A 16,113-nucleotide genomic window follows, 5' to 3' on the forward strand; every position below is an offset into this window, starting at 1 on the left:
AGAGATTTGAATAAGCAGTTTTCAGAGGAAGAAATCAAAGTTATCAATAGCAGTAGAAAAAAACATGCTTTAAATCAGTAATAACTAGAAAAATGTAAATTAAAACAATTCTGAGGTATTGCCTCACATCCATCATATTAGTGAAGATGACAAAAAAGGAAAAGGACAAATGCTGGAGAGGATGTGGGGAAATAGTCACTGCTGATGGAGTTGTGAACTGGTAAACCATTCTGGAAAGCACTTTGAAACTGCGCCCAAAAGGCTATTAAATTTTGCATACCCTTTGATCCAGCAATACTGCTACTAGGTCTATACTTGAACAAAATCAAAGAAAGAGGGAAAGGACTTGTGTATGCAAAAATATTTATAGCAGCTCTTTTTTGTGGTAGCAAAGAATTGGAAGTTGAGGGGATACCCATCAATTGAAAAATGGTTTAACAAGTTATGGTGTATGAATGTGGTATAATACTATTGTGGTATAAGAAATGTTAAGTATGGTGGTTTCAGAAAAACCTGGGAAGTGATATGAACTGATGCAAGGTGAAGTGAGCAGAGACCAATATGCACAGTAACAACATTAGTAACAGTGATCAACTGTGAAAGACTTAGCTACTCTGATCAGCACAATGACCCACCACAACTCCAAAGCACCCATGATGTAACATTCTGTCCACTTCCAGGGAAAGAACTTGCAGACTCTGAATACAGACTGAAGCATATTTACCTTTCTTTCTTCACTTTTTTTTTCTTTCTAAAAACATTGCTGGGGGCAGCTAGGTGGCACAGTGGATAAAGCACCAGCCCTGGATTCAGGAGGACCTGAGTTTAAATCTAGCCTCAGACACTTGACACTAGCTGTGTGACCTTGGGCAAGTCACTTAACCCTCACTGCCCTGCCCAGGAAAACAAAAACAAAACAAAACATGGCTAATGCAAAAATTTGTTTTATAGGACAATACATATTTATAATATCTATACAAATTTATAACTTATTTTTCTTGCCTTCTCATGGGGGCAGGAGGAGGGAAAGAATTTGGAACTGAAAACAAAAAGCATATGCCAGTAATTGTGTCAGATGCTGGGAATACAAATACAAATGAGCAACACATTCCTTTGGGGGAAGACAATACATGGTGGGGCTGGGGTGGTTAAAGATATGATGAAGTGGCCTTATGGCCTAGTTCTAGTCAAATTAAGGTGGGAACTCATCTATAAGAGCCCAAGGTCCAAGGGCACAGGCTTAAGTTTGAGCAGGCAGGGGATGAGGAAGATGGCTAAAGTGTAGGCATCAGAATATGGAAATGGCCAGGAAATTTAATATGAATAAATGTAAAGTCTTACCCTCGTCCTCATAAAGCCAACTTTACAAGTTCTAAATGAGGCATAGCTAGATAGCAATTTACCTGAACATAATCTGGATTTATTAGTGGCCTACAAAATCATTATGAGTCAACAGAGTGATGTAGCAGCCGTAAAAGCTCCTGAGATCATAGTCTAAATTCAGAGAGGCAGAGAGAGGGTCCAGGCCGAAGTGACTCTAATCAAAGAGCACCAGTCGTAGTAGTTCAGCTCTGGGCCCCACATTTTAAGAAGGGCATTGATAGGTTGAAGAGTGTCTAGAAGAGGGTCACCAACAGGATGAAGGGCCTCAATGTAATGTCATAGTCAGATTAGTTGAAGGAATTGAGGCTGTTTAACCTGGAGAAGAAAAGATTGAAAGACATGATAATTATCTTCAAATATTGGAAAGGATACCATGCAGAAGCCAAATGAGACTCCTGCCCAGAGGTCAGAACCAGAGACACTAGGTAAAAAGTGAAAGGAACAATATGCTTTTAAGCTTCATTTTAAGGAAAAACTTCCTCATCAGAACTATCTCCAAATGGAATGGACTGTTTGAGAGAGGTGGGAACTTCCCACTCCAAACAAAGGTTAGGTGGCCAATTATTGGAAATAGCGTAGAGGGAATTCTTATTCACGAGTGGATTGGACTAGGAAACCTTTGAGGACCCTTCCAGCTCTGAGGCTTTTGAGTTTCTGTAAATGAATGAATGAATGAATGAATGAATGAATGAATGAATGAATGAATAAAAGAGCATTTATTTAGAGTTTTCTATGTGCCAAGCACAGTGCTAAGTGCTAGGGATACAAAGGCAAAAGCAGTCACAATGCCTGCCTTAAAGGAGTTTATGTTCTGATGGGAAAGAGACCACACATGGGGGAATGGTGACCAATGGGACTTTGGTATGGAAAGTTACAGGGATGATGAGTAAGGCCATAGATGAGTAAATTGACATACCTCATCTGGGATCAGAGTTGATTTGATCATGGTTCCAGAATTGGGGTTTTAGGGATGTGGGTGATAGGTATATGCACATAGGGGTATAGGACAAGCAGATTGGAGAAAGATTGGGAAGCTGACCAGAGAGGGAGGAGTGCAGTGAAGCTTGCCTGGGGCTTTCCTAAAGGAGTAGGCAGTCCCTAGTCAGAACAGTGGGGCCCAGTGCTAAGGTTCGGGCAGGCTGTGGTCCAGAGCCAGCGCATTGTAGATTGAGAACAGTAAGATCACTGAGTCCAACCACCCTTTTAAAAAAAATTCACTTAATCTCTCTCCATTTCCCACCACCACCAATGGAAGATACAAAGAAAAACAAAACCCTCTGATAAAAAGATACAGTCAAGCAAAACAAATTCCCAAACTGTGTTCAAAAAATATCTATCTCAGTCTGTACCCTAAGTCCATCACCTCTTTGTCAAGAGGTGGGCACCTTGTTTCATCAGCAGTCCTCTAGAATCATAATTGGCCATTTTGTTGACTAGCATTCTTAAGTCTTTCTTTCTTTCTTTTTTTTGGGGGGGAGGGGGATGGGTTGTGGGGCAGTGAGGGTTAAGTGGCTTGCCCAGAGTCACATAGTTAGTAAGTGTCAAGTGTCAAGTGTTCGAGGCCGGATTTGAACTCCTGAATCCAGGGCCGGTTGGTGCTTTATCCACTGCGCCACCTAGCTGCCCCTCGTTCTTAAGTCTTTCAAAGCTGTTTGTCTTTGCAATCAATCCCCCTCATTTTACAGATGAGGAAACTAAGGCCCAAGAAGTTAAACAGCTTACCCAGGTCAGTTAGGTAGGAAATGAGAGGCTAGTCAGATCCTATTTCTCCAAATTCAGTGTTCTTTCCATCACACCCCATATTTTTTTCTCATTCCCATTGATCTGTGAAAGCTGTCATTTTCATTTCTCTAAAATTCCCTTGGTTTTAAGACCTGTGTGCATTTGCTATGGTTTCTTTAAGTTCCTTTTGCCCAGAACTTAGCATAGTGGCTGGCACATAGTAGGCGTTTAATAAATGTTTATTGACTGATTGCCTAGTTTAAATCAAATGTTCCTCCCTTTTCTGTTGAAATTTCTTTCTTACCTCACATTTTTATTCTAAACTTCATTTTATCTAACTTTTATTGTTGCGTTGCTTTTAAGGAACACTGTTTGAAGATAAAGGAGACAAGCATGCCAAAAAAGGAATTTGCATTTGGGAATGTATTGAGAGGATGCACAAGAGGAGCCCCATCTTTTTTAATTACTTATATGCACCAGTGGAAACAGAGGTACTCAGAGAAATCATTCTTGTTTGATTATTTTAATATTGCCTGCAGTTCATGTTTTGCTTTATTTAAAAGAGCACAAACTGAATAGAATCTGCTTAGACTTTCGGAAAAGTTATACACCAAAGGCACCTTGGGATGGTTTGGGGTAGGGGATGAGGGAGCTGTTTTGTCAGGGAAAGAACTTTCCTGATTTAGAAACAGGAAACAAAAAGTGGTTCCCCAAGGAATCGTGCCAGATCTGGTCTTACTGGGCTCTTCAATAAATCATCTGAAAGAAGACATGCTCAATGAAATCCTCCAAGTTTGTGAAATGTTAGTAAGTATTTCTAGGGCATGAGAAGTCAGATAGCTAAGCTTGGGGAGGATCTTGAGAAGATACATGTGTGAGATAAAAAGGGGCAGCTGTGCTTCGGTGTTTCTAAATGCAAAAGAAAGCAGTAAGGGGAAAGGAAACCAAACACTTCCAATCTAAGCCAATTGATGAGCTCTCCAAAGAGACCTAAACAGCCTCTCAGACAAGGCTCTGAGGTATTCCAACTGCAAAGGCCAGCCAGATGTTGGGCTTTCATCAAGCAGAGTAATGAGTGCAGAGTCGTGGTAGGTCTGTGTATGGAGTACTAAGGGTAGTGCTGGTAGCCTCCCCTCCCAAAAGAACATGAAACTAGAAATTCAGAGGAGGAATTCTAGAAGGATTAGGATTGTAGGGTGGAAAAAGGTGAATACCCTGGATGAGTTGGATTTGGGCTGGCTCACTCAGTCCCAGAACACTGTCACTGGAAGAGAATGAAGCTTGGAAAGGGCAAGGTTAGGATGTATAAAAGGAAGAAAAGGACGTTTGCATGGCTGGAAGTAAAGTGGACAAATTCATTAGCCGTAGTACAGGATGAAAGTCTAAATACATTCCAAACAAGTGTCAGGGAAGTCATATACTAGCAGGGCTTATTAAGGGAAGAGAAGATGTTTGGAGCAGATGCCTAGCACGTGAGGCCATTGGGGAAGACTACAGCCTTAGGCTTTTGCAGCACATGCCCCTGGTGCCTCTTGCAAAGACAGAGCTCAAGGTGGTAGATGTCACGCACAGAAATGATTTGTGAAGGAAAAAAACACTCTTTACCTTTAGGAAGACTCCTTTTGGCTCACCTTATGGGCAGCTCTGAATGTTTGCTTTTAAGTAGATTGCTTAGGAAAGTCAGGTCACCAGTACTGGTATTGAGAGCATTTCTGCCCCAGGTGATGGTCAAAATGTTCTGTATTGATATGGATATGAAGAGGACACATTCCCATTGTATTCAAAAATGTTCAGCCTTCAGTAAATTGCACTGTTCCTTTCAAACAGGTACTAAAGCCCAATATAAATGTCTCCAGCCTCAAGAAATGGGATTATTACATGGAAGAAACACTGGCCTCAGGGCCTTCTTATGACTGGACAATGCTAACTGCCAAGTCTACATCTTATGAAGAAGCCGACCAAGCAGAGGGCAACAGGCCAGAGAGTAAGAGGAGAATAGTGTGGCCGTGTTATGATGATGTCAGTAAGGTTCAGCCAGATGCTATCACCAGCCTCTTCAATGTAAGTCCACACACTCAAAAAGTACCATTTCTTAAGTTGCCTTAAGACCCAAGTGCCCATTTCTTCCTCCAGCTAGAACGCTAGAGATTGGACTCGCCTAGAGCATTAAGCTTATAAGGTTGGTTTTGGGGGGTTTTTTTCTATGACCTTAGGAAGTCAGTGTTATCGACCTTGGACCCGAGTTCCTGTTGTTTTCATTAACAGATGTACACATTGCTCTTGTTACTCAATGACAGTACTGTAGGAAGTCCTCAAAGTATGCACAGGAAAACCAGTTTTGCTTATAAACATTGTCATGGGAAAAAGTGGAGCTGGCAAAGTTTGGTATCCTGATGTCACTGCCACAGTGATAACTGGTCCCTATTGAAATGAGCAAAATGGCCACATGGCTGGAATGCAGCAAGGCCAGATTTGCCGCCTGATCATGTGAAATGTGGAAGGGTGATTGTTAATACCCTGAACAAGAACCTCCCTTCCTTTGTAAGAAAAAAGGGCTGCAGTGTGCACAATGGCCTGCCTTCAGGGGAAAAATATGCCCAGATCAATTCCATCTCTCCCAAGGAACACTGGGAAATCAACTCCAGTTATGTGATTGCCTGACTCCTTGAGCTGCTGCTGTTGGCCTGAGGCTGGGGATTACTGAGTGAAATCTGGACCAGAATGGCCAGATCGCACTGACGCTCGGCCGGCCGTCTCTCAGTCCATCGTTTCCACTCTAGGCCTTGTTCCTGTGGGATTCTTTTTACTGACTGTAGCAGGGGTGCACCACGAGAGTCAGATCCATGGTGGTTTGGGAGGAGCATTTCGTCTTTTTATTATCTAAGTCCTTTCACCCACCAAAAGGCGTGCTTTGGAACTCTTGAAACATCACTTTACAGATGTAAGCCACCACCTAGACCAAGGGACCCTGGCTTTGGGGGCCAAGCAAAGGCCCCATTTGATTTCTCTCCCTGGCAGCTATTTAGAAACAGTACAGACATTGGGGTCTACTGCCAGAGCCCCAAACCAGCTGCTCTCCTGGCCTGTTCATGCCCACTTCCTGCTGTCCTCACAGACTTAGCTGTAAAAATGATACTCCCAGTGACTCAGTTAGCCTGAAATCCTGATCTTCCCCCAACCCCTTTTTTCTTGACTACAGGAAATTGAGAGGTTAGAACACAAGTTGAGCCAAACCCCCGAAAGATGGCAGCAGCTATGGGAAAGAGTGAGTGTGAATCTTAAGGAAGACACAAGACAAGACCAAGTAAGTGGGTCCAAGCAAGCACCTTCATGTGTCTACCTGGCTTACACATCTTCTGGACCATCCTTTTCCAGGACATGAGGCTTTTGAAAGCAAGGCAGCCTGAGCTCTGGAGTCCATCACAGAGATATTCTAACTAGCCATCCCTGGCTTCCTCCCAGAGAGGACCCAAGAAGCACAACTGCATGTCTGTCTCACATTACTGAGTATCCTACAAGTAGATCAGGCCTGTTTCACTCATCTGTTCCTGTCTTCACCAGTCATAGATTACATGCTATTATGTGCAAGGCAGTGCACCAAAAGTAGGGTGGTTAGGTAGTGCAGTGGATGGAGCACTGCGTTAGACACTTACTAGCTGTGTGACCTCAGGTAGGTCACTTAACCCCAATTGCATCCACATATAAAAAAAATCAAATAAAAAATAAAGGTAGGGGCAGCTAGGTGGCGCAGTGGATAGAGCACCTGCCCTGGAGTCAGGAGGACCTGAGTACAAATCCAGCCTCAGACACTTAACATTTACAAGTTGTGTGGCCCTGGGCAAGTCACTTAACCCCAATTGCCCAGCAAAAACAAACTAAATAAAGGTAATGGGGGAGATACAGGTGTAACTACCAGGAAATGGGGTCATTACCCTCCAGGAATCTGAAGTCTAGCAGGAGATGACTAAACTAGACATGCATGGGTGCATGTCCTAATAGATGATGAGTCTATATAGAATACAACATGCTAGAAGATGAGAGGAGAAGCAATCCCTTCCAGCGGGAGGGTACCAGGGAAGGCCTTGCCTGATGAAGGAGCCGCCATTTGGGCTGAGCCTTGAAAGATGGGTCAAATTTGTACCTGTAAGAAGGAAGGAACCTTAGAGATTATGTCATCCAGCCCTCATTCTGCAGGGTTTTACTCAGTTGTAGTAATGCAGTCAGCATAGGAGATAACTAAAGCAGAGGCCGGGCACTGGGAACAATTGGAGCAAAAGTCAGGGGACCCATTTCAGAAACCAATAGATGTGGTAAATGTACCAGTGCTCAATATATCTTTACCATGATGTTGGTTTGGGGGGCAGGGTCAGTGTTGAGGGACAGAAGGCAGAGGAGAGCCAGGGCTAGGGAGAAGGCTGTGTCGTCTCAGTTATGGTGAATGGAAAAAATAATGACAAGGAATCAGAATATCTTCTAACCCATCCACACCCCCTATCTCTGTCACATTCTAATTCTCTCTCTCTCTCTCTCTCTCTCTCTCTCTCTCTCTCTCTCTCTCTCTCTCTCACTCACTCACTCACTCACACACACACTACTTGCCCAACTTAAATGATAAGTTTGATAGCAGGCCCCACAGAATCAACCGACTTCACTCTTGTGGAATGAAGAAAAAAGAATTATTCAGCTAGAAATTGAACCTCAACCTAATTCCATGCAGTGGGAATTTATTGAATTCCTTTTATATGCTTAGCCCTATGGTGAACACAAAGATGAGTGAGATACAGCCATTGCCATCACGGAGCTCACATTATTGGATAAATGAGACCTGTTTACATTCAGCAGTGAGAGAACCTTCAAGTCCAATGTTGCTATAGATGGAAGCTGTGGGAGGTGAGGATGAAAGAAGCATAGGTTGGAGCACTGCCTCTTGAGTGATGGTCGGGTATGGATTGGGGAGATGGGTGAGAGGACTTTATCATATAGGAATGAACAGCCTGGAAAACAGGATCGAGGCAGAAAAGTGAGAAGGCTAATCCACCGGGAACAGAAGAGAGGTGTATTGGGAGTAGTGGGAAGAAGTTTGGAGAGGAGCCTTAAGTGACTGGGTTGGGAATATGGACTTTATCAGGTATGCATTGAGGCAAAGGTTTTTGAGCAACCCAGTGGCATGACCAAAGCAAAGTCTGATTCAGATTACTCTGTTAGTATTTGCAGAATGGATTTGGAGTAGGAAAAATTAGAAGCAGAAAGACCCAGCGAGGAAGCTGTTGGAGTAATCCTGGCGTGAGGTGATAAGGGCCCATACTATGGGTATGGTGGTAGAATAGTAAAAAACAAAGAATTAATTAGATAGAAGGAATATCATAAGAGAAGAGATGACAAGACCCAATGAGACATTAGCTATTAAGGAATTAAGTTTAGACATTGTGTAATTTAAATTTCTAAATGTAGGTTCTAATCTGCCCCCCCCCCAGTTTTGGGGGGAAACTGACTAAAATCACTGATAAACAAGTTTAGGTTTTTAAGGGTTTATTGAAAGATAGTAAAATAAAAGAGAAAGATTGAGAACAGAATTCCTACAACCTGGCAACCCTAACTTTCCTAATCTCCTCCTTTTGAAGTCTTGTCTCCACCACAGTGATGTCTCACAGCCAAAGAGATCATGAGCTCCCTGCGCAGTCTCTGCTCCTTCCTTCCTGTCCCCTCCCAGAAATGGGAGGTTCTTCAAGCTGATTGGTTGACTGGGCCAGAAGGTGGTCAAAGTTCAAAGTTGTTAGTTTCTGAGAACCATGCTTTCTTTTTTTTTCTTTTTTTGGTGAGGCAATTGGGGTTAAGTGACTTGCCCAGGGTCACATAGCTAGTAAGTGTTAAGTGTCTGAGGCCAGATTTGAACTCAGGTACTCCTGAATCCAGGGCCGGTGCTCTATTCACTGCGCCACCTAGCTGCCCAGAACCATGCTTTCTTAAGTACCAGCCAGATGTGCTTAGAATCTACTTAACTAGAAGTCAGCCAGTAATCCAGTCAGCAGTCAGTCACCTTATCCAATTCAATCAGTTTAAATTAATCTCCAGGTGGGCTCCTGAGTATCTGCTAAATCTCATCTATCACTTTCCATTATCTTGACACAACATCTAGATCCCTGACTTCTCACCCACCTCTAGAGTGATTGCATCACCTTCAGTTGCCAGCTAGGAAACTGGAATTTGAGGCCCTCTACCATCTGTCTTCAACTGATCTTTTGGTCCTATTTCCCATCATTCAACTATATAAACCTTATGCTATAGCCAAACTGTATTATTCACTATTTCCCCCAAATGTCTCATCCTTTCCTGAGCATCAGTATATCAGTAGTGTGTGACCAGTAAAATTAAATCACTTTACCTGCCCCCCAGTTCAGGGGGAAACTAGCTAGGATTTACTTATAATTAGAAGCTTCAACAGTTTAGGCATTGAGCATTTATTAAAGTATATTAGAAGTTAGTAAAGAGAGAACACATGTCTCTGAAAGAATGGAAAAACCTAGCTCAGATCTATGAGAGAGAGAGAGAGAGAGAGAGCAAGCTCCCTTTACCTAGCCTGTCATGCTATCAAAGAGAGAAAGCCCCAGTCAGTTCGAGCAGAAGCTCCCTGTGGGACCAGAAGAGGGGTGGTCCCCAGACACAGCTCCAAGCTAATTGGCTAGTAGCATTCAAGTCCATTGATTGACATGACTTAAAGGCAGTCCACGAATTGTGAAGCAACTTCCAGGACCCCAGTTTGACTTTAGATACCTCAGAAAGGTCACCTCGAGCTTTCTCAGCAGAGGGTCCTGGAGAGTAATATTCTCACCAGTGTGATTCTTTGATCATACTTTTCCTTGCACCAGGTATACTCTCTCCCATTATCTTTTATCAGAACCCTAACCGTCCTTGCCCTCCGAGATAAGTGACCCACCTTCCAAGGCCACCTCCTCTGTGAAGCCTCCCTCATTCTTCTCATTCTTTCTCCCTCAGAATCCTCCCCTCTTCCTGACTTCCTTTTCCTATTGAAGGAGCCACCATCCTCCCAATCTCCGAAGTCCACAGCCTTCTCGTGCCCCATATATCCCATTGCCAAACCTTCACAAATCTGTCTCCATACTGTCTCTCACCTCCTAGCCTTTTTCTCTCCTAAGGCATCCATCATTCCAGGCCATCCCACTCGCCACTGCCTAGGGCGTCTTCCTTAGGCACAACCTCACCACATCATCACTCCCCACTCAGCTAACCCCAGTGGCCCCCTGTTGTCTGCAATCCCATGTGAACTCTCTGTTGGGAAATGATTCCCATCCGATGCTACACGTCCTTTCCTCGCACTCTTACCTCTCTGCAGTCAGGTTTCCAGCCTCCTCATTCCCCTGAAATTGCTTTCTCTCAACTTACTAACAATCCCTTCATTGACAAATCTAATGGCCTTCTCTCAATTTTCATTCTTCTTGACCTCACTCTGCCTGTGACATTGTCGATCACTCTCTTTCCATGGATGTTCTCTTCTCTTTAGGTTTTCACTGCCCTCTCCTGATTCTCCTCCTACATGTCTGTCCATTTCTCAGCCTCCTTACTGCAGGGTGGGCCAAAAGTCATGAAGGGGGTTCAATATTTAATAACTCCTTTATTTTTTGTTTTTAATTTACAATACCATACCATCATATACAGTATATATAGGAAATAAATATGTCTATATGGAACATTTTTTTAAAATAATTTTTGAAAAGTTGTTAAAACATCAGACTTCTTTGTGATTTTTGGCCCACCCATAGATCGTCACATGCCCATTAACTGTAGGTGTCCCCAGTGTTCTGCCCTAAGCCTTCTCTTCTTCTTCTTCTTCTTCTTTTTTTTTTTTTTTTTTTTTTGGTGAGGCAATTGAGGTTAAGTGGCACAGCTATTAAGTGTCAAGTGTCTGAGGCTGGATTTGAACTCAGATCCTCCTGACTCCAGGGCCGGTGTTCTATCCACTGCACCACCTAGCTGCCCCCTCTAAGTCTTCTCTTCTACTCCTATACTATTTCACTTGGTGATTTCCTCAGCTCCCATGGACTTGACTATTATTAATATGCAGATGATTCTCAGATGTATTTATCCAGCTCTGACCTCTCTACTCATCTCCAGTCTCCAATCTCCAACTGCTTCTTAGATATCTCATTCCGGTTGTCCCATAGACATCTTTTTTTTTTTTTTTGGCAGGGCAATGGAGGTTAAGTGACTTGCCCAGGGTCACACGGCTAGTAAGTGTCAAGTGTCTGAGGCCGGATTTGAACTCAGGTACTCCTGAATCCAGGGCCGGTGCTTTATCCACTGCGCCACCTAGCTGCCCCCCCCCCATAGACATCTTTAATTCAGCACGTCCAAAACTGAGCTCATTATCTTTCTTCCCAAAACCTCCCAACTTTCCTATTGCTGTCAAGAGTCCCAAGATCCTCCCGGGCACCCAGGCTCCCCAACCTAGATGTCATCCTCACCTCCTCATTTATACCCCCCATCGTCAGTCAGTGGCCATGCCCTGTCATTTCTACCTTGATAATATCCTTCACATACATCCCCTTTTCTCCTCTGACACGACCACTGCCCAGCCCAGGCCCTCGTCATCTCGTGTCTGGCCTATCACAGTGGCTGCTGGATGGCCTCCCTTCCCCAAGGCCGGTGGTTCCCTTTTCCTTTCAGGATCAAATCTGAAATCCTCTGTCTAGCTTATAAAGCCCTCTATCTTTCCCATCTTTTGACACCTCACACCCAGCTATACCCTCTGTGAGCCTGGGCCGCTGGCCTCCCTGCTGTTCCCACCACATGACGCTGCATCTTCCAACTTCAGGAGTTTTCATTGGCTGTCCACCATGTCTGGACCACTCTCCTGTCCCGTCTCCATGACCTACTCGCCCTGGCTCCCTTCAGGTTGAAGCTCAAGTCTTAGCTTCTTCAAGAAGGTCTTCCTAGTCCTGTGTAATGCCATTGCCTCTCCTCTGGTGTCTTCTCAAATTCATCCTGTCTATAAATTGTTTGTACAGAGTGTTTGCATGTTGTCTCCCCATTATACTGTGAGCTCCTTGAGAACAGGAACTGTCTTTTGGCTTCTTTTATATCCCTAACCCTTAGTGCAGTGCCTGGCACATAGTAGGTGCTTAATAAATGTTTCTTAACTGACCAACTCTTAAGCTTTTAAAGACCTTCTCTACCTGTTTCCAATCAACTTTTCTAATCTCAGTGTCCATTGCTTCCCCATTTGCACTCTGCAGTCTAGCCACCCTAGCCTTACAGTCGGGAAAAGCCATGTTCAGATCCTGCAATGTGACATTTACTGGCTGTGTGACTGTGGTCAAATCACTTCATCTCTGTGAGCCTCGGTTTCCATATCTGTAAAATAGGAACAATGGTATCTACTTCCCTACATGGGACTGTGGTGAAGCCACAGTGAGATGATGTACAAACATTAAAGTACTTTCAGTGTCAGTCATTGTTATTATCCTCTGGCAGGCACTCGGTAAATAGTCATAAAAGCAAAAAAGGTTGCAGATGGGGGAATGTGAAATCACGTCGAGTGTTGCCGTGAATACTGACTCCACAATCTGAAGATCTGGATTAAAAATCTTGCCTCTGATACTTAGAAATTGTGTGACCTTTGGCAAGTCACTTAACCTTCTGAGTCCGAGTTTCCTCATTTGTAAAATGCAGGAGATAGACTAGACAGTCCTTGTGGTCATGTCTAGGTCTAAACCTACAGTCTCTAAAAACCCACCAGGAGACCATTGGATCTTATAACTTGAAGTCATTGGTGGTGATCTCATTGCTTTGCATGTAGTAGGTATTTAATATGTATTTGTTGAAATTAATTGAATTTGCTCCATTTGGGAAGCAAAAACTACTCATAGGAGTGGGTAGGCTGCCCGGCGGATGTACCCTAGGAACAGGATGCACGTCTGCAGCCTCGGGTTTTCTAGCAAGCTGCTGAGTTTTAGAAATACTTTTTCCAGTTTTTCATCCAAGCTAGGCTAAGAAATGTGTTTTGTGTTGTCAGCCCCGGAGACACCCTTCTAGCTCCTCAGGAATTGTAACTACCAACTTACACTCCTATCAGAAGAGATCTCTGCTTCATCTGCCTGACAGCGGCCTGGGGGAGGAACAAAATGCCAGCATCTCCCCATCCAATGGAGTGGACCGGAGAGCAGCCACACTCTACAGCCAGTTTGCTTCCAAGAACGATGAGAACAGGTGACACACAGGGCCATTTCCAGCCCTTTCCCTGCCACCCAGAGTGTGTGTCCTTGTGGTCCCCAGCATAGGCAAGAAGAGTCATTGGCCTCTATGGCTAACTTGATTTGTCTTTCTTGGTGGGATTGTCTGCTACTTGCCAAGCAGCAAGACCCAGGATATGTTTCTCTTTTACTGAATGTTTGATGAACTTTTGCACAGGTAAAGTTTTAATATACTTGTGTGGATCTGTGATCTCATTGGCATGGGTACTCCCTCTAATGGGGTAGGTCACCATCCACCCACACCTTCTCCTACTCTCCTGCTCTTTTCAGTGTTCTCTATAACTCCTCCCCAGGGGCCAGCTCAGCATCTGGGGTCCTTCCTATTGGTCTCAGTATTCAAAGAGTACCAGTGCAGCACTAAGACCATCCCTCTGTTATCCCTTACTTGTGCTACAGGACTGGTCAAAATCTTTTAAAGGACATCTCTCAGGCCACTGTGCCCCATATGTATTGTCTCCTATTGAACAAGAGGTCTTGTGTAATTAGTGCTTATTTATGAGACTCTTCAGGGTTCTGGGCTTGGTACAATCTGCACAATGTCATCTGCAAACAAGAGCATCTAAAGAATATCAATCTCTTTTCCATTTGCATTCTGCTCTGGACATTCTCCAGGACAGTGAAAAATCCCTTTGGTACCATCTATTGACCAGTCTTATACTTCACTGAACATAGTAAGGAGTGAGTTGTCAAAGTTGCCTCTCCTGATAGGTCTATTAGGGAATCTCATATCATGTTTGCATAGGAAACATCTTTTGGAGGAGAGCCTTTAAAACTACATTCTTCCTCTACCAAACCAAATCCTATTAAAAAAAAAAAAGTATTCACTGTAGACTCTCACATTTTCCTATCTTTTCAGTCAATTGGGTAAAGGTGTGCTTTGCTCTAGATTTCATTTGCAAAAGATTGCATGTTCCTTTCTCCTGTTTTTATCAGAGATGTCCTTGTTCTTTGTGTAGATAATTCTGATGACAGTTTTACAAAAATGAAAAAAGTAGGCATATGGGTTAGTAATTGTTCATGACTTCTTTCTATCAACTTTTTTCTATAGTTAATTTTTTTCCAATCATTTAGTATATTCCCTTCCTTTAAATATCTGGAGACTCAATTTCTCGGTGTCATCAAAACTATGTTCCTTGTATCATGGTTCTCTTTATATTACACTTGGTCTAATTCAACTTGTTTTCTTTAGGGCTACTTCTATATAGAGCACACTAGGATTAGAAGAGATTGTCACAGTCTCAGGGTGGTGGTTCCACTGTCACTGATGGAGGAAATTGCTTATTGACGTGTCTTTTCCATTTTTGTCTCTTTATTGTCTTCCTTCCAATTTCATCTTTAAATAGCATTAGGATGATCTGCCTTAATTAGGCCTCAGGCCAACCATTCTGAAAATTTATTTTATCTAAAGTTACTTTTCACTCTTTTATGAAATTATTTTTGCTCATAATATTCCACAATCCTCATACTCAGATTTGAAATTTGGCAAATGAACATATATTCTTAGCCTGTGTTGCCCTTGGTTACCACACTTCTCTACCTGGCAGAGATCAGATGTTCTGCCCGAGGCTGTTCCTAGGTTTTTCTGGCTTCCTTTTGATGATTGTTTTACAGTGGTTCAATTTCCACGGGCAATGGTGGTTGTCTGCATAGATGTCTGTTCCTTTATCTATTTCCCTTATTAAAAATAAATAGATGGATAGATTGTTTTTAATTGTAGGCCATATTTTTTCATCTTATCCTTTTTGTTTGGTCTTTCGATCTCTTCTTTAACAAGTTCATGGCCTTTCTGATGTATACACAGATAGCTGATTTGGAGATTATTCCCACACTGTTATACACTCAGTTCTTGACTGTTAAGATGCAATCAGTTTCATTTTTTTATGATGTTATTCAGCATTTAGCATGTCGGGCTCTTATCCAAAAGAGAATATTCTTGACACACAGTTGTGAGGCCTCTGTGTTGTCTACAAGCTTTGGCATTTTTTTTTCTTTTTCCTGACCTATATTTCCCAACATTTTTTTCTCCATCCTGCTCTATTTCTACCTCTACATTGAAGCCACTGAGTATCAAGTAAATGTTGATTTAATTTGAGGTACTTATCCAATTCATCTTAAAATCTGGAGTCAGGAGACCTGCCAGGTTCCTATCCCAACATGGTCACTGACCAGCTGTGGAGCCTGGCAGAGGTCACTCTTTGAACCTCACTCAGTTTCCTCATCTCTGTAAAATCATGAGGTTGGGCAGACCAGGGGTGACTAGGCTGTACCCACGATCAAAAGCAGCCAAACAACACGGAAGGCCAGAGCAGAGAATGTCAGCACTGGTGCCTTGGGTTTCTGGGCAGGGGGGAGACCCAGACGTAGCCCAGGTGAGTGTTGGGGGCTTTCTGCTCATCTCCCCAACTTCTGTCCTGCCAGGTCTTTTGAGGGGACACTCTACAAACGAGGAGCTCTGTTGAAAGGCTGGAAGCCCCGCTGGTTTGTGCTGGATGTGACAAAGCATCAGGTAATACTTGGGAGGGAGAAGGAGGGCGCTTCTTTTGGGTCCCCTTCAGTGACCGTTTATTAGGCTCTGAGCGGCCCCTGGACATTTATTGTAGTGACCAGATGATGTGTCTGCCTGCTGCAGGACACCCTCGCACGCACCCAAACCCACACAAGACTTCTCTTTGTTCCTCTGCCCGTGTCGGTTCTCATGGGTTTCATTAGGGCGCTGAGTCCGGTCAGCATCCTTAAAGGG

General features: G+C 43.4%; 1 protein-coding gene across 4 annotated transcripts in view; it reads left to right on the forward strand.

Annotated features, from left to right (window-relative positions):
* Positions 1–16,113, forward strand: part of SBF2 (SET binding factor 2) — a 496,438-nt gene that overhangs the window by 476,418 nt on the left and 3,907 nt on the right. For all 4 annotated transcript variants that reach the window (XM_043970029.1, XM_043970030.1, XM_043970031.1 and 1 more), the window contains 5 exons: positions 3,469–3,596; positions 4,933–5,166; positions 6,305–6,409; positions 13,136–13,329; positions 15,792–15,879. In XM_043970029.1, coding sequence (XP_043825964.1) covers positions 3,469–3,596; positions 4,933–5,166; positions 6,305–6,409; positions 13,136–13,329; positions 15,792–15,879 — 749 coding nt within the window. The remainder of the gene's footprint in view (positions 1–3,468; positions 3,597–4,932; positions 5,167–6,304; positions 6,410–13,135; positions 13,330–15,791; positions 15,880–16,113) is intronic.

Source organism: Dromiciops gliroides, chromosome 6, assembly GCF_019393635.1.
Source record: "Dromiciops gliroides isolate mDroGli1 chromosome 6, mDroGli1.pri, whole genome shotgun sequence".
Classification (NCBI taxonomy): domain Eukaryota; kingdom Metazoa; phylum Chordata; class Mammalia; order Microbiotheria; family Microbiotheriidae; genus Dromiciops; species Dromiciops gliroides.